At 44.5% G+C, this 25,469-nt stretch overlaps 1 protein-coding gene across 1 annotated transcript in view; it reads left to right on the forward strand.

Annotated features, from left to right (window-relative positions):
* Positions 1–25,469, forward strand: part of TENM4 (teneurin transmembrane protein 4) — a 627,658-nt gene that overhangs the window by 335,940 nt on the left and 266,249 nt on the right. Inside the window, exon 6 of the mRNA XM_065629610.1 lies at positions 12,738–12,947. Coding sequence (XP_065485682.1) covers positions 12,738–12,947 — 210 coding nt within the window. The remainder of the gene's footprint in view (positions 1–12,737; positions 12,948–25,469) is intronic.

The raw sequence follows: 25,469 nt of genomic DNA on the forward strand, positions 1-25,469 counted from the left end.
ACATGCACACAAGGAGAAGCACCGTATCTCAAAACGCCTGCAAAATAAATACACAAAAGAGATTGAAATTATTGGACAACAAAGGATAGGTCTGATTTTTAACGAGCTCTGCCAGGCACAGGGTATGTGGATGATCCAAATGCATTCTTGGGGGAGCAGGAGGGAGATGCCAAATGTGAGTCATGAGGATCAGACCAGACAGGCCCAAAGAGTTCTTGCCCATATTACACAGCGGGTCTCTCTCTGAGTCAACGGGAAAGGAAATACACCCACCATCAGCCGGGGTGCAGAGACAGCTGTAAGGGTTCTGCAGAATCCCAGGCTGGTTGGGGTTGAAGGGACCTCTGGAGATCATCCAGTCCAACCCACCTGCTAAAGCAGGGTCACCAGAGCAGATCCCACAGAAATGTGTCCAGGTGGGCTTGAATGTCTCCAGAGAAGGAGACTCCACAACCTCTCTGGGCAGCCTGGTCCAGGGCTCTGGCACCTCAAAGGAAAGAAGTTTCTCCTCATATTCAGATGGAACCTCCTGTGCTTCAGTCTGTGCCCGTTGCCCCTCATCCTGTCGTTGGGCACCACTCAACAGAATTTGGTCCATCCTCTGACACCCACCCTTGAGATATTGATCAGCATAAATAAGGTCCCCTCTCAGCTTCTATTCTCCAGGCTGAACAGCCCCAGCTCTCTCAGTCTCTCTTCATAGGAAAGATGCTCTAGGCCTCTAATAATCTTTGTAGCCCACTGCTGGACTCCCTCCAGTAGTTCCTTGTCCTTCTTAAGCTGGAGAGCCCAGAACTAGACACAGAACTCCAGATGTAGCCTCACCAGGGCAGACTAGAGAGGCAGGACAACCTCCCTAGACCTGCTGGTCACACTTTTCCTAACGCACCCCAGGTATCGTTGGCCTTCTTGGCCACAAGGGCACATTGTTGACTCATGGTCAACCTGTTGTCAACCAGAACTCCCAGAGGTGCGAGCGTGGGGTGCAGCCCCTTTAGCACAGCACCATTCCCTGCTGCGTGTGTCTGGAGCACATCAACTCACACTCAGCATCACCCCGGTGCAGCCATCCTGCTCCCCACTCTGCGGGAGCCTCACACTTTCTACTGTTTCCAAGTCTGAAGCCTCAGGGCTGGCTCACAGAATGAAACCTATGGAAAATAACTTTCCTCCTTCATCAGATCTCTTTAGGAGTTCACCTAAGAAAAGTCTTTTAGCAGTAGGTTGCCTTGATCTCTCCTCTTAGCTGAAGCAAGAGAATGATCTTCTGAACTGTGACTCTTAGATGCTGAAGGGAGGCCGTTGGCTCTGTTTGAAATTGTGCACTGGAAAAAAAGGTCTTCCCAAAATTAAAGGAGATTGCTTAGAATATAAGAAGAGTCACTGGGAAATGTCCTCCGTACAGTTTTAGGATGCAAGTGAGAATTAAGGGTGAGAGTCACAGGCTCTGGTTGTTATGGGGGATTTTAACTACCCTGATGTTTGCTGGAAGGACTACTCAGCCAGCCAGCCTCAGTCTAGGAGGTTCCTCCAGTGCATTGACGATAACTTTCTCATGCAAATGGTGGAGGAGCCGACTAGAAGAGGTGCGCTGCTGGATCTCGTCCTCGCTAACAAGGAGGGTCTGGTCGAAGCAGTAAAGGTGGGGGGCTGCCTTGGTTGCAGTGACCATGAGATGGTGGAGTTCAGAATCTCCTGTGGTGGGAGCAGAATACCGAGCAGAATTGCAACCCTGGACTTCAGCAGGGCCGACTTTGGCCTTTTCAAACAGTTGCTGGAGGAAATCCCGTGGGCAAGGCTGCTTGAGGGTAAAGGCGCCCAAGATAGTTGGTTAACTTTCAGGGACTGCTTCTACCAAGCTCAAGATCAGTGCATCCCGACGCGCAGGAAGTCAAGGAAGGGAGCCAGGAGACCTGCGTGGTTAAACAGGGAACTGCTGGGCAAACTCAAGTGGAAGAGGAGGGTTTACAAATCATGGAAGGAGGGGCTGGCCACTTGGGAAGAATATAAGGCTGTTGTCAGAGGATGTAGGGAGGCAACTAGGAAAGCTAAGGCCTCCTTAGAGTTAAACCTGGCGAGAGGGGTCAAGGACAACAGGAAGAGGTTCTTCAAATACATGGCAGATAAAACTAACACCAGAGGCAATGTAGGCCCACTGATGAACGGGGTGGGTGCCCTGGTGACAGAAGATACAGAGAAGGCAGAATTACTGAATGCCTTCTTTGTCTCTGTCTACTCTGCCAGAGGCTGTCCTGAGGAGCCCCGTACCCCTGAGGCCCCAGAGGAAGGCAGGGCAATGGAGGAGTCTGCCTCAGTTGATGAGGCCTGGGTTAGGGAGCAATTAAGCAATCTGGACATCCATAAATCCATGGGTCCAGATGGGATGCACCCGAGGGTGCTGAGGGAGCTGGCTGAAGTCATTGCTGGACCGCTCTCCATCATCTTTGCCAAGTCTTGGGAAACGGGAGAGGTGCCTGAGGACTGGAGGAAAGCAAATGTCACTCCAGTCTTCAAAAAGGGCAAGAAGGAGGACCCGGGCAACTATAGACCGGTCAGCCTCACCTCCATCCCTGGGAAAGTGATGGAACACCTTATCCTTGGTGCCATCTTAAGACATATCAAGGATAAGAGGGTCATCAGGGACAGTCAACATGGCTTCACCAAGGGGAAGTCGTGTTTGACCAACCTCATAGCCTTTTATGAAGACGTAACAAGGTGGATTGACGATGGCAGAGCAGTGGATGTGGTCTACCTTGACTTCAGCAAAGCATTTGACACCGTCTCCCACAGCATCCTCACGGCAAAACTGAGGAAGAGTGGACTGGATGATCGGGTAGTGAGGTGGACTGCAAACTGGCTGAAGGAGAGAAGCCAGAGAGTTGTGATCAATGGGGCGGAGTCTGGTTGGAGGCCTGTATCTAGTGGAGTGCCTCAAGGGTCAGTTCTGGGACCAATACTGTTCAATATATTCATCAATGACTTGGATGAGGGAATTGAGTGTACTATCAGCAAGTTTGCTGATGACACCAAGCTGGGAGGAGTGGCTGACACGCCAGAGGGCTGTGCTGCCATCCAGCGAGACCTGGACAGGCTAGAGAGTTGGGCGGGGAAAAATTTAATGAAATATAACAAGGGGAAATGTAGAGTCTTGCATCTGGGCAGGAACAACCCCAGGTTCCAGTACAGGTTGGGGAATGACCTATTAGAGAGCAGTGTAGGGGAAAGAGACCTGGGGGTCCTGGTGGACAGCAGGATGACCATGAGCCAGCACTGTGCCCTTGTGGCCAAGAAGGCCAATGGCATCCTGGGGTGTATTAGAAGGGGGGTGGTTAGTAGGTCCAGAGAGGTTCTCCTTCCCCTCTACTCTGCCCTGGTGAGACCTCATCTGGAATATTGTGTCCAGTTCTGGGCCCCTCAGTTCAAGAAGGACAGGGAACTGCTGGAGAGAGTCCAGCGCAGGGCCACAAAGATGATTAAGGGAGTGGAGCATCTCCCTTATGAGGAAAGGCTGAGGGAGCTGGGTCTCTTTAGCTTGGAGAAGAGGAGACTGAGGGGTGACCTCATTAATGTTTATAAATATATAAAGGGTGGGTGTCACGAGGATGGAGCTAGGCTCTTCTCGGTGACAACCAACAGTAAGACAAGGGGTAATGGGTCCAAGCTGGAACACAAGAGGTTCCACTTAAATGTGAGAAGAAACTTCTTCTCAGTGAGGGTGACAGAACACTGGAACAGGCTGCCCAGGGGGGTTGTGGATTCTCCTTCTCTGGAGACATTCAAAACCCGCCTGGACGCCTTCCTGTGTAACCTCACCTAAGTTTTCCTGCTCTGGCAGGGGGATTGGACTAGATGATCTTTTGAGGTCCCTTCCAATCCCTAACATTCTGTGATTCTGTGATTCTGTGATTCTGTGTCCAACCCTCATGGGGATAAAGAGTGGAATCAGGAGGAAACTGTCCCACTAAGTGTAAGGGGCTAAACAAGTAAGTTCATTAGTTCTGTGCAGCACAGAAATCCAAAGCCAAAAGTTATTTTAAGCAAAATAGGAACAGAGACAATCTCTTTATTCATGCAACATTCCTCTCACCCCAAATTTCCTCCCCAGAGAGCTTACAGATAGACGGGTTGAATTCTCACTGCAGTATAACTTTGATACCCCTTTGTCGCACGCCAGAGATCTGCAACCATATGTTTTCCTTGGACTGTATTTACCCAGGCAGACTATGTTTCTCCCCAAGAGAAGCATAAAATATCATGGCTTCAAAGTTCTCCTCCACTGCAACTTTTATCTCCAGCTGCCTATGTGTTAAGTCTCCACTTCCACCGCTACCATACAGCACCTTTGTCTAGGACCGTGGACGGGAAGCGTTAAGTCTGCACATATGATGGGGCCTTAGGTATTATGGAGCAAAACGAAATATCACTGCACAAAATGTCTCAGGGAGATTGCCTTATCTTCAGGTAGGTTCCAAACATTAAGCCCAGAGTTCATGCCGCTTTAATCAATGCCCGTGTAATCAACGAATAAGACACTCCGACTGAAATTGCAGACAGGAGAAGACTCTGGAAGACAAGGCTGCACTTCCCCTGACTGCAGGGAGACCCTATAGTGACTGTGCTGCACAATGTCGCATTATCCTTTCATTTCCCCAAACAAGTTGCATATTTCTCTTAACAACCGCAATCTTCTTTCTTTTCAAGATATGTTCCTACATGATTGTCTAGTTAACAGAGGGAAATACACATTTTATTCCTCAACAGCATAATTTGCTTCGCCACGTACTGTTTTACACGCAATGTATGTAAAACCCATCCCTACAGGCCTGGAGCTGAACATGTGTGTGGATTTTTTGGTGCTTTGGCTATAGCATGAATTAGTTTTGCTCCCTGGCAGGTGGGCTCTAGTGTCACGCAATTTTACTTGGTTACTAGTGTTCCACAGTTTTGACTCCACTGGCATTACTTCAGAAGTTAATTTTAGAATATTAGGGCCAACCACCCTGCAAGATATTTGTGTAAATGTTATTTGCTGTAGCAGGTGAAAAACTCTTGCAATGGCCCATGTATAATAACTCTTCCCTGCGAGGGTAACAGAAACATGAAAGGGCGTTTTGCCTTGACCAAGCACATCAGGAAAAGTTTTGCAAGGCTAGTGTAAACCTTTTTTTGTTAGCATTAAGCTTAGAGAAAGCAATTTCGACAAACCCTACAGTGTGGTGTTCAAATAAAGGAAAATGGACCTTTTAGGAGATTTGCATGTAATCATTTGCAGACAACTTCATAGTTTATATTGGGTGTCTTGGATCAGACAGAGCATTTGTGTCAGATTGAGAGGGGCCATTTCACGGGCAGCTCATCAGCCCTCCTACTGATTACATTGTTCTTTTACAAGTTGGGTTTGAATAAAGCTGCACAAGCTTTTGTAATGCTGATCCATAATTAGGGGCTTGCATTTTCCTCAAAACTTTAGATGTGAATTACTCGCGTAAATATTTCACAAAGAATTATATAAATATTCTGTGGTGATTAGGATTGTTTATACTGTATCAGAAGACAGTCTGTCTTCCTTGATCCTTATTTCTTTGATTTTGGAAGATACACGAGCAATCCCCCATATATTTGGAAATTACATTACCTGTTTGTGCTTTTGAATAACAGCACAATCTCAGCCTTGGAGACTGATATTTCAGGAAATCGTGGAGCTAACTTACACAATCTGTTTCTACTGTTGTGTCTACAAATGAGCAAGCTGAGTATGCGGCCCAGGCAATTGCCCGTGTAATTTTCTGAAAAACTGCTGTATTACTTTCTTGTGTTGGTAAAAAATTATAAGGGCGGCTGTGCTGCTCCAGAGCACCCCGAGCCCTGGAGGAACTGCATTTCAGAAGGGAACAATTTCCTCCCTGCTCCTCTCCATCTTGCTCAGTGGATAATTGTTTTCTGCTGTTTGGGGTCAGGTTAGCAACCTCAGGAGTTGGGGGAAAGGAGATCTGAGGTCTGGGTAATTTCTTGTCCTTTTCTGCCTTCTGCTTCATTTGGGGAATAACCACCTAAACTCTGTGATCTGTGTTGGGACGGAGGCAGATAACAGGCATACAGTTGTGCTTTTATATATCACAGCATCACATCGTCCCTCACAGAGCCATCACCGTTCTAGAAGTTTTCCACCCAAAACAAGGTCTCCCCTGTATGAACAAAAATGTTCCTGCGCTCCTGCTGACAGTGATTTTGTGACTTCCTTCGCTGAAAATACACCATCCTGGCAAAGGGATAGAGAAAATCATTACATCTCTTCATAGCACAGGCAAGGGGAAAAGCAGAATTTGGAAAAGTAACACAAATCACCCACGAAGCAGGTGAAGTCCATGTAACATATGTTCTTCATACTCCACTTCAGTCCAAGGGAATTTATTCATTCCTTCTTAACCTTGCATGGCACTTTTTTCCCCAATATGCCAGTCTTCATACAGGGTATGTGATTATTTCTCATTTTCGAGGCCCAACTACTCATTTCTTAATTCAGGTGACATGGCAGCTGCCCAGGTTTTTCTTGTTACGATGATATTAATTTGTCCCCTTTATTTCATTTATTTTCCCCTCTAGCTCCATAGCTATAAATCAAATACACGAAATTAAATTATATAAAATAAACATAAGTGCAGGTGGAAATTCAGGAAATATAAATAACTAAGAGTAGTTTCCCAAGACTGCTTTTTTAATCAATTCTAAACACAAGATATATACTCCCTGCTGAACTAACAATGTCGTGACCACCTATTGTTAAAGAACAGCAATAAATCTGCACCACAATTCCTTACCCCTATGATTCACTGACATGTTTTGCCAGACAGCTAGTTCAGCTTGCTCTTTTTCCAGAGGTGTTTTATGCTGTCCACAGGAAAGGCACGATATGCTGCCATGAAAAAGGCACGAATGTTGTTTGTCTCTTTAGGAAAATTCCTTCTTTCCCTGTCTCTGAAGGAACGATGCTCCTGGATGCTAAGAAAGCCATCATTTATTGTGTGATAATCAGGGCTCGTCTTCAAATAATATGTTCCCCTTCACCTTGAAAAGCAAAATGCCAGATATTCCCCTGCTCCCCTCCCCTACCCAGCAGGATGCCTGATGCCCTGAAATACCAGGGGAGCAAATCACCACCTTTGATATTCTGCACTGTCCTTCCCACCTTGTCCCCCATGTCATCAGCAATCTCAGAGGTGCTGCGTGGGGACGTCCCGATGGCCACACTGCCTGTCACCTTTCGAATATGACTCTTTCACAGAAGTTCTCACCCTTGCAGCACTGCTTCACCCTTGTGGCATTTTAATCCATCAGATATGCTGTGCGATGAAATTGCCGGAGGTTTAGATTTACTTATTAATTGATTTCTTACCTGTTGGAGAGCAGCACAGCGAAAAGGGACCTGGGGGTCCTGGGGACAGCAGGGTGACCATGAGCCAGCACTGGGCCCTTGTGGCCAGGAATGCCAATGGGACCTGGGGGGGATTAGAAGGGGGGTGGTCAGTAGGTCAGAGAGGTTCTCCTGCCCCTCTACTCTGTCCTGGTGAGACCACATCTGGAATATTGTGTCCAGTTCTGGGCCACTCGGTTCCAGAAGGACAGGGAACTGCTGGAGAGAGTCCAGCACAGAGCAACGAAGATGCCAAAAGGGAGTGGAGCATCTCCCGTGTGAGGAAAGGCTGAGGAGCTGGGGCTGTTGAGCTGGAGGAGACTGAGGGGTGACCTCATTGTTTATAAATATGTAAAGGGTGAGTGTCAGGAGGATGGAGCCAGGCTCTTCTCGGTGACAACCAATGATAGGACAAGGGAAAATGGGTGCAAACTGGAACCCAAGAGGTTCCACTTAAATATGAGAAGAAACTTCTTCATGGTAAGGGTGACAGAGCCTGGACCAGGCTGCCCAGGGAGGTTGTGGAGTCTCCTTCTCTGCAGACATTCCAACCCGCCTGGACACCTTCCTGTGTAACCTCACCTGGGTGTTCCTGCTCCAGCGGGGGGATTGGACTGGATGAGCTTTCGAGGTCCCTTCCAATCCCTGACATTCTGTGATTCTGTGATTCTTTGATCAGACAGAGTACCTGAGTGTTGCTGTCATGTAAGCAGGTCATGGTTTTCTCCAGCAGAAGACTAGCTACGGTTTTAATATAGATCAATAAGATTTAGTTTGGATGTCAATAAAAATCACTCAAAACCACTGTGCAAAGTGAGGGGAAGACAAAAAAAAGAAGTGCATCTGTTTACACTCTCTTTCTTTTGACAGGATAATACACTCCGCTATCACTTACACAGCCTTCCTGTCAACCCACAATGCACATCAGTGCTCTTCATTTTAAAGGCCCAGAGCTCTGTTGTGATGTATGTTGTTTGCAACGATGCCTAGCATTACTGGTGCACCAGCACCTTTGTTAGAAATGTTTCATATTTTAAGGCTGTATAAAGGTTAAGCATTTTTAGTGACTTAATGTAAAAGTTCTTAGGTGAGACCTACTGGAGTTTCTGTACTGAGGTAATTGCGATGACAGTACTTCTGTCTGCCCCCCATCCTTCCTTCATGGTAGGAATTCTGCTAATTTAACTTATCTGAGTGTGACAAACAGCCTTTTAGACTTTTTCAGTGGCTAGACAGACAGTATGCAGCTACAGGAAACAATAGCATTTTGAAGCAAATTATTCAGCTCTCTGTGCCTCAGTTTCCTTACCTGTCAGAAGTTCAAGTCTGCTCCCAAGACAACCCAATTTTATCAGCCAATTTGATAACAGACCCCATCACATCCGATAACAGTATTTCAGGGCTTACATACTCAATGCTTGTAAAGCTCCTAAAGATTCTTGGTTGAAGCTTCACAGAAGGTACTATAGGAAAAAACTGATATTAATGATTTATTGATTGCAGATAATACCATTCTGTGTATATTAAACACTATTAAATCCCATTGCCTTGTGGTATCAGTTCTGTGAAAAGCCAGCGTTTGCATATCCAATCTTTTTCACCTCTTTTGGGACAAATTGCAAACATATGAGTATAATCCACTGGATATAGTCTATGAAACAATTTACTGTCCTTCATCTAAAAGTACCTCCTTGAATGTTCTGTACTCCTGGCAGCACATGAGCATGAATCCACCTGTTTTAAATCAGCTCTTGATCTCTGAAGGCCAAATCCTGCAAGAGACAGAGTAATTCTAGAAACACAGAGTATTAAATATTACAGCCAAATGTGTAGCATAAACTGAAGGCATGTTTATTGTTTGTCTTACTTTCCCCTAACTATCTGGAGTCTGCTCTGGTCTGTCTCTTTCCTAAATTTAAAGTGGTTGCCTGAATTTTGCAGAGTTCCTTGGTTAAGCTGGGACCCAGACTCTTCGCGTTAATCTATTTCCAAAGTTTGTGCTTCCTAAGTACTTTCATAAATCTACCAGAGACTGTAACATATCATCCCCTGATTTTTTTTTTAATCTTAATCTGAAAAACCGGCACATAGATAAAATAGGAGTTTATGTTCTGTTTTCCTCTGAATATGCGCAAGTAATGTATCATTCATACAGAGACATTCAACTTATATTATTCCTGCCTCACGTCCAAAGAACAAAATTTTGACTGTTCACTGCAAGCGGATATATAAGATTGTTACCAATTGATGCCAAGGGGCCCATACTTGGAATCTGTTTTGTTTTTCTTTGAGTTGGCTTCCAAATTGCAAGAGTGTGCATAATGAATGTGTTATCTAGTCCTTCTGTTTTGTATTTTTGAAGGAGAAACAGCACATACCACACAGTGACTTGGCCTACTTGCTCAGGTTCCATAGCAACCCAGTATTGCTGCAAATTCATTTTGTACTAATCAATTAGAAATTTTGCTCTGGCAGCTGGAATCAAAGTTTATGGGCCGAATCCTGCTTGTTTTACTTGGACCTGCAGTCGCAGTAAATTCAATGAGATACTTGTGTGAGAAGGATACCGATTTGTATCCTTCGTTTCTCTCTTGGTTTATTTTTTGTGAAAAGGTCAGATTTAATTTTTGGTTTTCTGTCCAAGCAGAGAAAAGAAGGCAATTCTCTTAAAGGATCCAAAACTTAAGACACCCTTATCTTACAAATAGAGTTGCTGTTAGATTAAAAAGGATCGTATTGCTTTGCTCCCCATGCATTTTACCTGGATGTTGTCTGCACGGCTGACCAGTGCACACCTTCCATCCAGCAGCTTGTAAAATCTGTTACATCCACCCCAATATCACATGCCCAAAAGGGAATTTTCCAGGGAACAGGGAACATGTGCCAGTGCCCTTCACAGCAGCGCAGCCCTCAATAACATGGTTATTATGCACGATTCCTGGGGAACCTTCCTTTGTAAAGGTCAGCTCATGCGCTGCTGGAACCGCACGTAATGACCATGAATGCCCACAGGAACTTCTCATCTGCACTCTGCAATGGTGCAGCTGATTAAAAGCCAAAGTTTTCATTAAAGAGATTTTGGGTTGATTTTTTTTTTCACTCTTTCTCTTTTATCGCAATACTGGGAAATGGGGAAAGCTCATACCAAACAACTCAACCTGCAGCCACGTAGAAAGGGCAGAAAGTTTCTGATGTGGGCTAAGAAAACCACTGGCATTTTGGTTTTAGGGTCACGATTCCAAATTCAGCTCATTCTGCTCCTGGTCTTTATGTCTAGACTACAGCTTTCTCGTATAGATATGCCAAGCATCCTCTTTGACCAAAACACATGGAGAGTATTGGGGGCCACCTGTCATTTACCACCCACATTTATTTTGTCAGGGATAGTCATACCATTAAGCTCCTTTTTATGCATTTTTACTGGTCTTTGGGCGAGTCAGAGGCTTGAAATAATTTTTTTAAGCTAGTTCGTCTTTCTGAATAGCTGGAAAAACGTGTCCTCCAGTTAAAAAGTACACTAGAAAGCTGAACAGGTCTACAGGAAGACACAGGTTTAATGCTTTTCTTTCCATTTCACTCATCATCATGCTAGAATTCAGGCTCTGACTACACAGTCTTCAAAATACATATTAACCTGTTTCGTAACAAATGCATAGCAAATCAAAGTCAGGATTTAAACTCTATTACACGTCAGGGCTCATCAAATCTCCGTTGCATCAAGGAGGATGACGCAGAGTAGATTTTGTGCCTTCAAGAGCACATCGGAGCTGCAGCTGAATCTCCATCTGCGTGTCAGGGTCTGCGACAGGGAAAGCTGCGCTCACCCACTTGCACGTGCTCCTATTTTTGCCGTCTCTCCCACTGGTAGTTAACACAATGGGAAGGTTATAGCCTTGGCACCGTAAAAAAGGGTCAGGGAGCGTGAAGTGGGGCTGCGGATTCCTTAAAAGCCGCATTCCTACGGGAGGAACTTCTCCGTCAGAAGGAAGGAGACCCGGACAATTCCGCTGCTGATCGGAACAAAACACACACAGGGCTCACAGACTGCAGTTCATGCAAAAAAAGCGTAGGCTCTTTACCAAGGTTGGCTTCTCCTTTGGGTCACCACAGTCACTTCAGTGTCTCTGAGCACAGGAACCATCCTAAATTCTCCCCCGTTCCCCAGCTTTACCTCCAGTTTCTGCTATGATTATAAGGTGCAATTTATAAGATCTGCTTATGCCAGGGAGGTGAGATCCAAGGGCTTATAATGAGCAAAACTGATGAGCAAGGCGGAAAGGAACTTAGCAGAATCAGCTTTGGGGGATTTAAATGTTAAACCTGCTTTATTGTTTTGGGTTTGTGTCCTTTCCTCAAGTGTTCATGTTGTGTTTAGTAAGAAATATTGTACGGCTATGTCGCGTGCTATGTTATGTTTCAAATGTGGGGTTTTTTTTCACAAACAGATCGTTCTTTAAGTTTGCTAGTTTTCTTGTGCTGTTATTCTTTTATTTTGATGGATTTTGCATGATAACTTTTCAGCATTTGGGAAAAAGTGGGAGATTAATCATTACGACTTTCAGATCAAATGTATCAAGAAGCTCATGTTTAAATGCATTGTCCTGTATTTTAACCTATTATATGTCTGTGTTCATATTCCCCCTTGTTTTTATTAATGTACTGCACGGATCTGACCTCCACGTTTTTTCACCCGTTTGGGGTTTTTGGTTTCCCAGTTTCGTTTAAAAACCTGATCGGAACAAGACCCTGATAACCATTAATTAATTATTTACGGTGTGCTTTTCCCCCACCTTTCTGCGTGAAGCAGGTTTCAGGCTGTTTTGCCTTATAAACTCCGTGAGGGGATGGTTAAACCCAACCGCGAAGCGGTCGTTACCCGTTTCCACACGGAATCTGAAATAATCCACCTCGCCAGAACGTCGGGCGAAACTTTTCCGTCAGTACGACGCAGCCCGGCGTTGGCAGGGAATGCCTGCTTTGTCACATTAAGAGTATTTCACACCAGGGGCTCACTATGCCATGATTTTATTTAAAAAAAAAAAAAAAACCAAACCGGGGGATGTGGGTTTTAAGCGCGATCCCCTCAGCGCAGCCGGCGGGCAGATCCGCGCAGTCCGGGCCGCCCCATTGGGGCACCGGGGGGAGAGTGGAAGCGGGGGGGGGGGGGGGGCGGCCTTCCCTCGTACCTCCCCGCTCAACTTTTTTTGTCTCTCTGTGTTTTCTCATTTTTGTTGTTGTTTATTTTATTTTTATTTTTGTGTTCCCCACCCCGCTCCCCTCCTTTTCTCTCTCTCTGTGTGTGTCCGTGTGTGCTTGTGCCCCTCAGGTCCCCCCCTGCGTTGTTCGTCCGCCTCCTCCACCCCCCCCGAGCAGTCCCCCTCCCCTCTCCCCTCGCCGCCGGCCAATGAGGGCCCGGGGCGGTTGCTGGGCAACGGCGCGGCCCAGCCGGCCGCGGACTCTGACTCTGAGGAAGAGTTTGTCCCTAATTCATTCTTAGTTAAAAGTGGCTCTGGAAACCTCTGTGTCGCCGCCAACGGTGAGTGACTCCTTCTCTCTCTCTCTCTCTACCTACTTTTCTTGCTCGTCTGACAGCCGTGCGTGGGGATGGGGGTCAGCTGGGGGCGCGGATGTGCCGGTTTGGGAATATTGTTAATTAAAAAAAAAAAAAAAAGAAAAAATGGGGAGGGGGATAAAAGGGAGAGAAAAAAAAAAATCACCTCGTAAAGGTTGAAAAATGCAGTTTGTGCTGGGTGGCTGTGGTGAGGGACGAGCCACCCGCTGCGGTACCTGTGCAGAGCTTCACCTGAGCTGCAGGTTGGAGCCTCTTGAGCTTTTTGAGCGGGGGGGGGGGGTTGGTTCTTTTTGGTTCTTTTTTTCCTCCTGGCTGACAAACTCACTCTCTGTGAGGGCGGCGGTTTGCAGCTGGGGGGCTGGTGGGGTGCAGGGCGCCGCTGTCACAAACCTGTCACCCAAGGGATGGCAAAGGGAATGCCCAAAACTCCAAGAGTTTCGTCGCGAGTTGTGACGGCGGCGTCAGCACCGTGTGCTCGGCCTCAGAGGCCAGAGGAGGGTGTCAGTGCCCACATCTCCCTCATTGGGGCTGGGAGATGCTCTCAGGGTAAGTATTTGAGGCAGCAGCACGACTCCGTGGTTTTGGGACGCTCTGAGACTCCCCAGTTGGGTTCTCAGCCCTGCCAGACGGACCGTGCCGCTCAAACACATTTCAAGACGAGGAACGAGGTTCGCAGCGCTCGGCCGCAAAGACAATGAGGCACAAACCGAGAGGTAACGCTCGTTGGCGAAGAACCGTGACATTTCATCAAGGGTGGTGTAACCTGATGAAGTGCAGATTACAGTGGTGGAATAGCAGTGGCCACTCAGGCCGCTGCCATCCGGCTTGAGTGATAATTGCTCGCAGGTCTGATTTATGACTAAGGAGAAGGCATTCAAAGATATCTTGAAAGAGAGAAAGAAAGGTGAGAGAGAGGTTTACTGCAGCTGGCAACAGCTTAACTCTATTTATGTTAAGCTTCTAAGAAAGTTTCCTAGTATGCTGTTATCTCCAAGTAAGGAGAGAAAGTTTGACATTTAATTTGTCCCCCCCCACCCCCTTCCCAGCTTCCCTCTTTTCTTTTGTTGCATTTGTTATGGTAAAAACAAACTTTCCCTTCAGGGTTTTTCAAAGGAGAAGGTTATCTCCTCTGAATTGTCATCCTAAGGAGAGCAGGGGGAAATACAGTGTCATATTCATTCAGGAAACTGCTTAAAATTCATATCCTCTGTTCAGCTTCCCCCCTCCCTTCCCACCCTGTAACACACACGCATGCATTGGACTCCTTGCAGTCGCAGTACATTGAAATCCGAAATCATGTAGATGACCCTTTTCTCGGAAATAAAGCCAAGCTCACACTCAACCTCATGTTTTCAACATCAAATGTATGTACGTTCTCTTTGTTCATTTAGGGAATATATATGAACACATACATTCACACTCTCCAGGTAAAAAGAGGGAAGAAAGAGAAAGCAAGTGAGATTAAACACCTTAATCTCTTCTTTTGCTAATTAGCTGAACAACAGAAAAAGCATTGTTCAGAGTCCACAGTGGGTTGACGACATTATTGTATTATTGATGTGCTGGTTAGTTAGACTTTAGGCTTTTCAGCTGCCTGGTTATTTATCCTCTTTTTTTTCTCAGCACTTTTTGCATCGGCTTGTAGACATACTGCACTCCCTGAGGCCGCCTTTGTGTGTAGGATTCAGCAGGTTGGTAATAAATCTGTCCCGCACAAAGACAGGGCATCTGGGGTCTCATTTGGGTGCTTATTCGAGTTGTTCAGTAATCAGAAGTGCAGGTAATGCCAGCACACTGGTGACCTGTTAGGCTCAGCTCAGCGTCACTCTGCTATCAGGTGCAAAACAAAGGTGACTTACTATGTCAACTATCAACCCATAATCTGCGAGTTCACGTGAATAAGAAGCACAGACCATACAAGCCCATCATGTCTAAAACCCGGAGACTCTTCTGACCTCATAAATGGATTTAATTGCTTTAGTTCTTTAACGTTTTGTTTCTATGAGGCTTAGTCAGCGTAAACTTTAAATGACAAAGGCAGGTCTCTCTGTTCCTGAAATGGTGAAAATTAGTAAAAGCTTATTTTGGTTAGGACTGAGTTTAATACAGTTAGAGCACTCATTCTTGGAGAATAGTAGCTGTCTCAACAGCAGGACAGCCTGAGAATGCTGTCCAAAGGATTTGTGTTGCACTTTTTAATTGATTGTGGCTAGGTTTTCTTTCCACAGCTGTGTAAACTCAGCCTTAGAGAAGTCCATCCAAAGTAAGTAACACCCAGGGAGCAGCAGCGCTGTTACAAATCCCCATGTAAATTGCAAATATAATGCACATGGAACTTAAGAAACATGCTACTTTTTGAAGATACAGTAAGCTATTCTTTCTCTGAGTTCCTTTCATTCCAGAAAGGTACTAATGTCCATAATATTATTCCTACACTTCCAGGAAAATATCCAACTAAACTTTCAAATGAAGGCTGGGACAAACTAATAAGTAGATAATTATGTAGGCATCTTTTAGGGATTTTAATTTTGTATTGGATGTATTACAAGCCATTGTTTTGGTTTTTTTACTTATAAAGTAGAAGTAACTTAGAACATTAAAAAGCCCTGTTTTTATTGTACCTATACAATCAACAGGTACTTAATTTCAAGGAAAAAAAAAGCTTTTCAGACTTGTACCTTTTTGATTTTGTTTTTTGTACATGTCGACTCCAGAAGATTATTTATTTTCCCTAAAATTACCCAAAGTAACTAGGATGTGAACATCTCCATTTCACAGAATCATAGAATGGTTTGGGCTGGAAGGGACCTCCCAAGCTCATCCAGTGCCACCCCTGCCATGAGCAGGGACATCTTCACTCAGACCAGGTTGCTCAGAGCCCCGTCCAGCCTGGCCTGGCATGTCTCCAGGGATGGGGCATCCACCACCTCTCTGGCCAACCTGGGACAGAGTCTCACCACCCTCATTGTAAAAAATTTCTTCCTCACGTCTGGCCTCCTTTAGTTCAAAACCATCACCCCTTGTCCTATCGCAACAGGCCCTGATAAAAAGTCTGTCCCCATCTTTCTTATTGGCCCCTTTAAGTATCGAAAAGCCACACAGGGCCTTCCCTTCTCCAGGCTAAACAACCTCAACTCGCAAACACCTCAGGCTGTTGCCTTTGAGAAACCTTAAAGTTTCCTGATTTGAGGATTTCAGCACTATTTGAAAAGTAGGCTGCCTTGGGGTATCGTGGTGGACATTCAGGAACACTGATTAGTTCTTCAGGTTTCTCATCAGTCAGTATACATACTAGGTATATATGTATATGACCAATGAGAAGCCGAAACTGTCTGAATGCCTCAAATCTTTAATCTGAATGTTTTAAGAAATGACAAATGGCACGTTGGCTCAGCACGTTGGTCCGCGTTAGTTCTGATAGTGGTTTGGGAGGAGAAGCATGAGATGGTGGGATTGTCGGGGGATGCTGATGGGCTGGGAGAGGATGAGCGCCGACCAAGGAGAGGAATGTAGAGGTTGGTGACTGGCTTGCAGGCAGCAGCTCTCTTCCATTTGAACCAGTAAATAACACAAAAAATAAATGTAAAAAAAAAAATGGAGCGTTTCAGGGAATGGTGTTTAGGAAGAGCACATCAGCCTGAGCATTGCTGTCCACATCCCTCAGCTGTGGCACTGGGGACATTAGCAGGTACATCTCTGCTTAGCACAGCTGTGGGGTAGGGAAATGGCTGTTATCCCCCAGGTGGGGCTGATGTGCAGAGTGACAAAGAACAGATTTTGAAAAATAGATTAAATCTGTGGAAAGCTGACATCTAAATTCTTTGGAGAACGCTGACCGTGTTGCCTCTTAGGCAAAGCCGAAGTGCTTGACTTCTTCCAGCTCTTTCATCGGTGAGCAGGCATTCCATATGAAACGTGCTTTTGTCATTTTGGGGGGTCTGGTGTGATTCTCGAAGATGTATCGGGCAGACAGGAAGGCTGGATGTAGACATTTGAAACAACCGCTGCAGATGGGAGCCACAAAATCCAAAATCACTTCTCATTTTGAGCATTTTAATATTCTCAGACACAATTTCAGAGACATGGGCATGGACTTTATTTAATTCCTGCCGAAATAAGGATACATCAGAAATTCGTAAGAATATCTAAAACTGACGCTCTGGTCCTAAAAATTACTTCACTTAGGTGACACTGGAGGCACCATCTACTAAAATCTGTCTAGGAAGGAACTAATACATTTTATTAGAGTCTTGCCACCCACTTCTGAATACGTGCCCCCCAATTTCTTTGGCTTCTCCCTCAAATACATCCCTATTCCAACAACTCTTGTGTCTCCCCACTGAACCATTCCTATTCCTTTGCTACCGCTAAGGGTGTTTATTCACCAAAAAAGCAGCAGCGGAGGGTCACGCTGCCAGTCACCCAAAGTGACATTGCTGCTGGAGAGAGAGAGATGGGAGGTACCCGTGATTCTCTATGTTATTTATTAGACTTTGAATTCCTCGAGGGGTGCTCGGTGTTGTGTGAAGCACGGACAATGCAGCCCGCACCTCAGGCACAGATTTGCCTTGTCAGTGGAAGGGAGGAGGAGAAAAACGTCTTCAGTACATACATAAATATGCCAGGGTCAGATCCTAGGAGACAAGTGTGACTTCCAGCGAATTCTTGATTTCAGTGGCAAACACACCATATCAGGACCAGTTTGTCCCCAGAAGCCCCCAAAACCACAATGTGATGCTTCTATTAATACTTAGTGGGATCTACATGAGTGAACCACTTGGCCAACAAAATCAGTGTCCAGGGAATTAATGCAGATTTGTGTACTGTCTTTGACACTTTTTCTTTGTTTGGAGTGCTGGACAATTTGAAGCAGTGGGTTTCCCTAAGATCTTAGTCTCAGTTCTAACTGAATTGGACCAGTCTAGGCCTCCTGAACCTAAAGAATGTGTCCTATTTTCTGTTGAGGATTTTTTTTTATCTTTCATGATCAGCCTTCTGCTATTGAAGACAATCAACATTTATAATTTACCTCCCTTTTCTATGTTTCAGAACTTTCCACCTTTTTGTTAAATTATTTGCCCTAGGTTTATGAAGATAAATCCTTCACAAAAAGGCTGATGAGGACTGCTACAGCCTTCTTGGTGTTTTGTCAAACAGTTTAATTTGATATAAACTGTGGATTGCTGGTAGTTTACAGTAACTGGCCAGATCATCTGCTGCTAGTGCTGCTATGGCTGGATTCCCTCAGTATCTAAAAAGAATCTTCCCGAAATACAGGGCACTTTCTGCTGGAAGTTTTTAATCTTTGTATGTTCTTTTCTTTAGTATCCTTGATGTGTTTGGCGCTGCATAGTCTGGCACACAGAGACTGCTGTTTACAGACCGGTGTGACCAGCAGAAAGGCTGAACTTGGCGTCAGCCTCCTTTGCATCAGGCATCTCATCTCCGTCATCATCTTCTCATCTTCAGGTCCCGCTTCAGCCACGGGACTTGTCCTGTCAGAGCCTTGCTCAAGCACAGGGTGAGGTGTTTACAACACCAGAATGGAACAGAAAGTCACAGGGAAATCAAACTGCAGCGGGGAGCCCGAAAGACACAGAATATTAAAGCATTTCAAAGAAAGAATGGTATCGTGTAAGGCTGCTTAGAAGTGGAGATTTTTCAGGGATCTGACTGAGGAGAGCAAAAGAACCTTTGATAATGTAATCTTAATAATTGATATTTTGCTCATCTAATAATTAATAATAAATCCCAATTAAATTCAATTTTCTTTTACGTAAGGTTTTTTTTTTCTTTCCAAAAAGGCTTGTGGACAGAGGGTCTATTATCTTGCTGCATTTTGTACTTGCACAGTGCTTTCTGTTGCTTCTTTCTTTACTACTCGAGTAAGTGGGTTAAGTAAGAATAACAATTAAAGTCTGCATCCTTTATCAGAGATTTGCAGAGTCCATTAGCAGTCAGTGTTACTCATAATAGTAATTCATAATTACAGAAGGGAAACTGAGGAATAGGAAGAAATAGCCAATCATTTTTCAAGTGTCTTTTTAAAAATTAAAGATGTTATTTGGATTGTTGTGTTCCATATTGAAACTTTTTTAACAGCAACTCCCCCCCCCCCCAACATTTCAGAAGTTCAGGAAAACACATATTAAGGAGAGGAAAGGTTTAAAAAGATGTTAATTTAGCAACAGTTTTAAAATATTCTTTAATAAAAGCCACTTTTTAAAAACAGTGGCAACTAAAAAAAAAAAAGTAATAATAGAGATGCTTGGAAAAAAATATTTTGAAAACCAGTTTTACATAATTTTTCACTGAATTTATCCTCTAATTTGGGAACAAGTTTAGAGTTCAACCTGAGAAACTCTGACCTAAATTCCTCCCTTTTAATTTTAGTCAGAAAACTAAACAAGAGACATATTAATCATAAGCTTTCAATTTAGTTAGAGAGGCATTTCAGGCCATCAGGATCTGGATCATCCTGAGGAGATTCTCCTTTTTCCACTCGTGGTGGAAATTGCTGTGGCTGACTATGGATCCATAGGAGCCTGAGAGGTTCATTAGGAACCTCGATATGGTCATTTTGGCTTGATTTTCAGCGTGGTCATTACTTGAACTCACTGAAACCATGCAAAAATTTACTGGCATATTTGAAGATTTGCCCTCAAATCATTCTTCGAAATTTAGCTCTGTTTTAAAGGTGGCAACAAAGTTCAGGTTTTGAATTCCCAAGCATCAGCCATTGCCTCTTAGAAAATCAAGTACAAAGTTGTAAACTGGCAGACATGAGGAGGATCGAGTGAGGTATTATTCCTGCTCCTGTTCACTTAGTGGTGGAGCCGTGCTGTTCAGTTTTAGTTCCTCTTATTTCACTCTTCCTACCAGCAGGAAAGGTCAGAAAGATTTCAGTGTGCAAGCGGCAGATCTTTTGGAAGGCATGAAGCTCTAAAAGTGCTGTCACTTAAGCTCTTACCCCGTGATTTCACTTTGCATCCTGAGAGTATTTGTTTAACCTGGCAGTTGTTTGGCTTCAGGATGAGCCAAAGGTGAGAAGCAAATCATTTGCCACAGAGCTAGAGTCTTATCGCCAATATAGATGGGAGGCATTTGGACTAGATTCGTAGCGTAACAAGGGTCAAATCCTGACCCAGCTAAAATCCTTTTGGCTCAACCTGGGGGAGGTTTGGTCAGGAGCGGATAATATGAATACACAGAAAGTTGGGGTGGTTTTTTTTTTTTTTGCAAAGAATAAATATCCTGAAGAGAACAAAGCAAAGTTCCGATTGTCACATTCAGTGAAGGGCAGCAATGAAATGAGTCACCTTTCCAGGCCAGTAGGGAACACACTGAATCAGTTAAAGCAGATTTATAGCTTTTTAGCTGTGATAAAACCGTATCAGTGTGTATATGAATTTACATAGGAGTAGGTGTTTTTTCTTTTTTTTTTTTTTTCACCTTTCTTTTAATGCAAGCCACATTGGAAAGTGTGCACAAAGGAGCCTCACTCTGAGGAAAGACAACTGGAACAAATTATATGCATTCAGACCTGTTAATCTGAATTGGCAGCAGAAATATTCCTGGTAACCTGAGCATTACAGCAGCATTGGTATAGTTAAGGTTATGTCAGCATTTCCATTAGAAACCCCTACTTTCAGAGGTTTATATTTGCAGTAAAAATTCACTGTGGGTTGAAACTTGACAAGCTGTGCAAGGTCTTATGTGAGATGGATTTTTTTTTACCTTTTTCTTTACAAAATTGGGCAGAAAAATCTTTTTGAAGAGTCAGGCTACAAGAGCACAAACAAAAATAGCAGCATTCTGGCTTTGATCCTTTTCCATGTTAAAAAACCCTGTTTCTTTCTTTAAAGTGTAACTATCAAATGTGCAACAAAATCTTGCTCTGAAGAAGGAATTAATCATTACACTATTAAAGGAAATGAAACATTAATTTATGGCCCATTAGATGCTTTTTCACTGCAGGACTGCCAGTGTTTCGGTCTACTTCAGGTTATACTGAGAGATTTGTGACTAACATGAAACAAAGCCCCCAAAAGAGCAGATTCTGTGTGGAAAAGAGTGCTTCTGGGCGGCTTTAGAAGAACAAAACATTGAAAGCAGAGTTGTCCAGAGACTGGAGCAAGAACAGGAAATTCAGCCTTCTGGTTTCTGCCATAGGCTTCTCAGCTAAAATCTAAACCTCGGTTTTCTCCATTTTAAATTGAAGATGGATATAGCAAGCCATTAGCTTCAGTATTCTTCCAAACTATTTCCTCATCTGTGTGATATTACTGGAGCTACTCATGGTTTACACTATGGTGAACAAGTAGACAAAAAGGGACTCATGGCTTCAGACTTGCAGACATCAGATTTCAGAGAGAAAGTTTATCTTATTTCTAAATCTTTTCAGATTTCTGGGTGCACAGCACTGAACCTGTTCTTTCTGGGTATGTCTCATCATTTGCACCCTTAGTAAGTTTTCAGATGACACCAAGTAGGGTGGGAGTGTTGATCTGCTGGAGGGTGGGAAGGCCATACAGGGGGATCTGGACCGGCTGGATCGTTGGGCTGAGGCCAGTTGTCTGAGGTTCAACAAGGCCAAGTGCCGGGTCCTGCACTTGGGTCACAACAACCCCAGGCAGCGCTCCAGGCTCGGGGAAGAGCGGCTGGAAAGCTGCCTGGCAGAGAGGGATCTGGGGGTGTCGACTGACAGATGGCTGAACATGAGCCAGCTTGTGCCCAGGTGGCCAAGAAGCCGCCATCATCCTGGCTCGTACCAGGAATAGTGTGGCCAGCAGGACTAGGGAAGTGGTTGTACCACAGTACTCAGCACTGATGAGGCCCCACCTTGAATCCTGTGTTCAGTTTTGGGCCCCTCATCATAAGAAGGACATTGAGGTACTAGAGAGAGTGCAGAGGAGGCGACGAAGCTGGTGAGGGGTCTGGAGCACAAGTCTGATGAGGAATGGTTGAGGGAACTGGGGCTGTTAATCCTGGAGAACAAGAGCTGAGGGGAGACCTTCTTGCTGTCTGCAATTGCCTGAAAGGAGGTTTTAGCATGGAGGGCGTTGGTCTCTTCTCCCAAGTAGCAAGTGATAGGACGAGAGGAAATGGCCTCAAGTTGCACCAGGGGAGGTTTAGATTGGATAGTAGGAAAAAATTCTTCCCGGAAAGGGTTGTCAGGCTTTGGAACAGACTGCCCAGGGCAGTGGTGGAGTCACCATCTCTGGAGGTGTTTAAAAGGCATTTAGATGAGGCTCTTAGGGACATGGTTTAGTGCTAGAGTTAGATTATGGTTGGTCCCGATGATCCTGAAGGTGTCTTCCAACTGAAAAGACTCTATGATTCTATGATTCTGTGATCTCTGATGATGTCTGTAAGGCAGAGGGTCTTGTAGGAGTCAGTTCCTGCAGGGTTTTGTGTCTTCTGCACTTTGAAAGGTCATAGCTGATGTTCATCAGAACTTTTTCCATTCACCAGATAAAAGCCGGTGTGGAAGTGCGAAGTATTATAAAATATAGGAAGGAAGTTTGATGCTCGTGTTCTCGTGGCTGCGTTGCGTTATTACTGTGAAATGGATCTCTCAGCTGGGAATGAGCTCAAACTTCGGGAAGGCTTGTTCCATTAGCTGTTTTCAAGCCATATGTCTCCATTTTAAAACGAGGACCTGGAGGTTTCGAACTTTATTTATAAGCTGAAATTTGCTGGCCACTGTGAACCAGTGATTAATTCGTAAGGGAGAAGATGCCAGAAGTCTCGCTCTGACCTGTGTGTTCTTTCAAACTACACATCCAATAACTGCATAGCCTCAGAAGATGTCTCCTCCCCTTCCTCCTCCATCGTTTCTGTGCTTTGCATTATTCACTGTGTTTATTGTAACACGCTATTAATCTCAACCACAGCTTTCAAACCATCATGTGACCCCAACAAATTCTTCAACTACAGCAGCGATCGCTTTGGGTATTCTGGATGGAAGCTTTGAGGGAAAGGATCAGGTTAAAATGTCTGAGGCGGTAACTCAGAGGAAAAAGCGCCTTCTGTGGATACAGCGCAAGCTTTCTGAAAAATGATATTTGGAACATGACACGAGGGGGTAGCGCAGCTTCTTGCTGTGTGTCTATGAACCACAGTGTGTCCTTTGAAGTCACTTCCCTTGTGTACCTGGGCGCAAAGCAGGAGGGTGGTTTTGTTCAAGAGAGGGCGATCCTCACCCATGTGTCTAACAGCAGGACCAAGCCCTCAGTGCCTGCACTTGGTAGTAAAGCTGATGTGATAGACAGTTATGGCACAGAAGAAGCCTTTGATCTTGGAGGGATTTATGAAAGACTGCCACAGTTCCTTCAGAGTCAATTGGGTTAAGCCTTTGAGGACTGCAAGCACCAGTATACGCACCCCACATAAGAATTAATTTTGCTGGCAGTTTGGAAAGCACCAGCATCTGAAGGGTTAAAAGTTATGTTTGTTTTTAATTTCCCGCCATGGAAATTAAGACAAAAACCCCAAATACAGATGGACTAGCTGGTATAGTGTTTTAAATGCGTGATTGGCACTATCTCAAAGTCTACGACTACTAGGTCACTATTTTGTAGTAAGCAATGCCTGGAAATGAGAGTCAGAAGGCTGGTGGCAGTTTGTGACCTTGGCCAAGTGACCTCAAAGCTCGTGCCAGATTTTCCATGAATAAAATGGGGCATAATGATAATTGCTCGATTTTTGCAAGCTTTGGAGATTTTTAGGTTCTCGAGTGAAAATGAAAAATCCTGTTGTTGTGCTGTGTCCGTTCTGCTGATCCATCCACAGCACCACAGGGCTTTACTGGTGCTTTTGACACGTGCTCACATTGCCGTAGGTAAGGGGTGGTGATCCCAAAAAGTTTAGGCATGCTTTTTGTAACGTGTCTTCAAAGTCTGCCCTGGATTTTAACAGGGAAGGTATAATAGATCTTTTTTATTTTTCCATATAATAATTAGGCCTATTGATGGAAGCCTACTTAATTAAAGCCTTTACCATATAAAGCAGTCAAAGTGTAACAAAAATGGTTCAAATAATAAGATTGTATGACAGAAGCTGATAAAATTCAGACATACAGTGTATCACGTCTGTTCACAAGAGGTCAGCTGATGTTGATGTGTCAAAATAGTGTGAAAATACACAACCATTCACTGAAGGCAGCGATGGTGGGGTGAAAAAACATTGATTCCAGGTTACTTGAACTACTGAAGCCTCAATCTGCCCCATTTACTCATCAACTGTCTCAAACAGCAAGTAGTCTTACTGGTAAGAGTGGTCAAAAAAAGAAGGCTGGACCAGCCCTCATTAATTGCCTCCTAATTGTTCCTAAGCTTTCACCTCTTAGGACATCTGTATCACTCAGAAATTAACCCCACAAAATATAGCACGGGTGTTTGGGATGCCTTTCAGAGTAGTCTAAAAATCACTGTTGTCACTTCTTGTCTGTCATACCTGTCCTAACTAATGATGCACTGACAAGACAGTAAATTACCAGCAATTTTTATCTGTAGTCTTAACATATAGTGCTCCTTTCTGGATTATCTGAGTCTTGTTTGGTCCTGTTTGACCAATCTGGTTCTCAGGGACATGGTTTAGTCCTAGTTAGGTTAGGTTGGACTCGATGATCCTGAGGGTCTCTTCCAACCAAAATGATTCTATGATTCTATGATTTTTCTGTTATGTTGAATTTCTGAAGGTTTTCAGAGTACTTGCAGGTGTCCCACCAGTTTAGTTTCTTAATCTCAGTGCATTTCATTTTCTTTCTGTCTAAATAAGCCCAGTATTTTAGTGACAAAAATCTGCATCTCAGAATTATTGAGGTAAAGCAGGTTATAATTTCAGCATTTTGGACACCTCAGGGTAATTGGCGTTTGATAAGTACAACATGCTGAAAATAGGGAAAAGCTTTCTGGAACTGTAAGTGCCCATATTTCTTTCCAGTGTTCGAGGGGGAAGGGGTGTTGTGGTCAGTAATATGAGGGTCTCTGTCATCAGATGCACTATTCAAAATCAGCCAGCTGTGGCAGCTCAGGAATTGGACTCCAGGTTCTCCCACATGAGGGGAGGGTTGAGCTTTTGTGACCTGCTTCAGAAAAATTAAAGTAGCGACACATGTCTCATTAGCGTGACAGCTGCGGGAGTGGGCTCGGGATATAATAAAGCGCTGCGAGACCTTGGAGTGTAAAAGCTCATGAGTGTAAAATCGATGCTTTTGATACATTACGTGGTAATGGAAGAAGCACAGCACAGAAGTGGTATGATGGGATGATTTAGTTACAGCTATAAATCCAGCGGCAGCATCGTGGCAACATGACAGGAGACAGCGTTTCATAAGGAGCATGGCATAAAGATTCGGGCATTAGTCAAGTCTGGTGTTGAGGCACGTGTGGGTGGGGGTGGCACTGCAGATGTAAGTGACAGAGTGGTTCATCCTGGCGAACACCCTGAGCTGGTAAAACAAGGGTACTTTGTAATAAATGA

The sequence above is a fragment of the Caloenas nicobarica genome, chromosome 1 (assembly GCF_036013445.1).
Source record: "Caloenas nicobarica isolate bCalNic1 chromosome 1, bCalNic1.hap1, whole genome shotgun sequence".
In the NCBI taxonomy this organism is placed as follows: domain Eukaryota; kingdom Metazoa; phylum Chordata; class Aves; order Columbiformes; family Columbidae; genus Caloenas; species Caloenas nicobarica.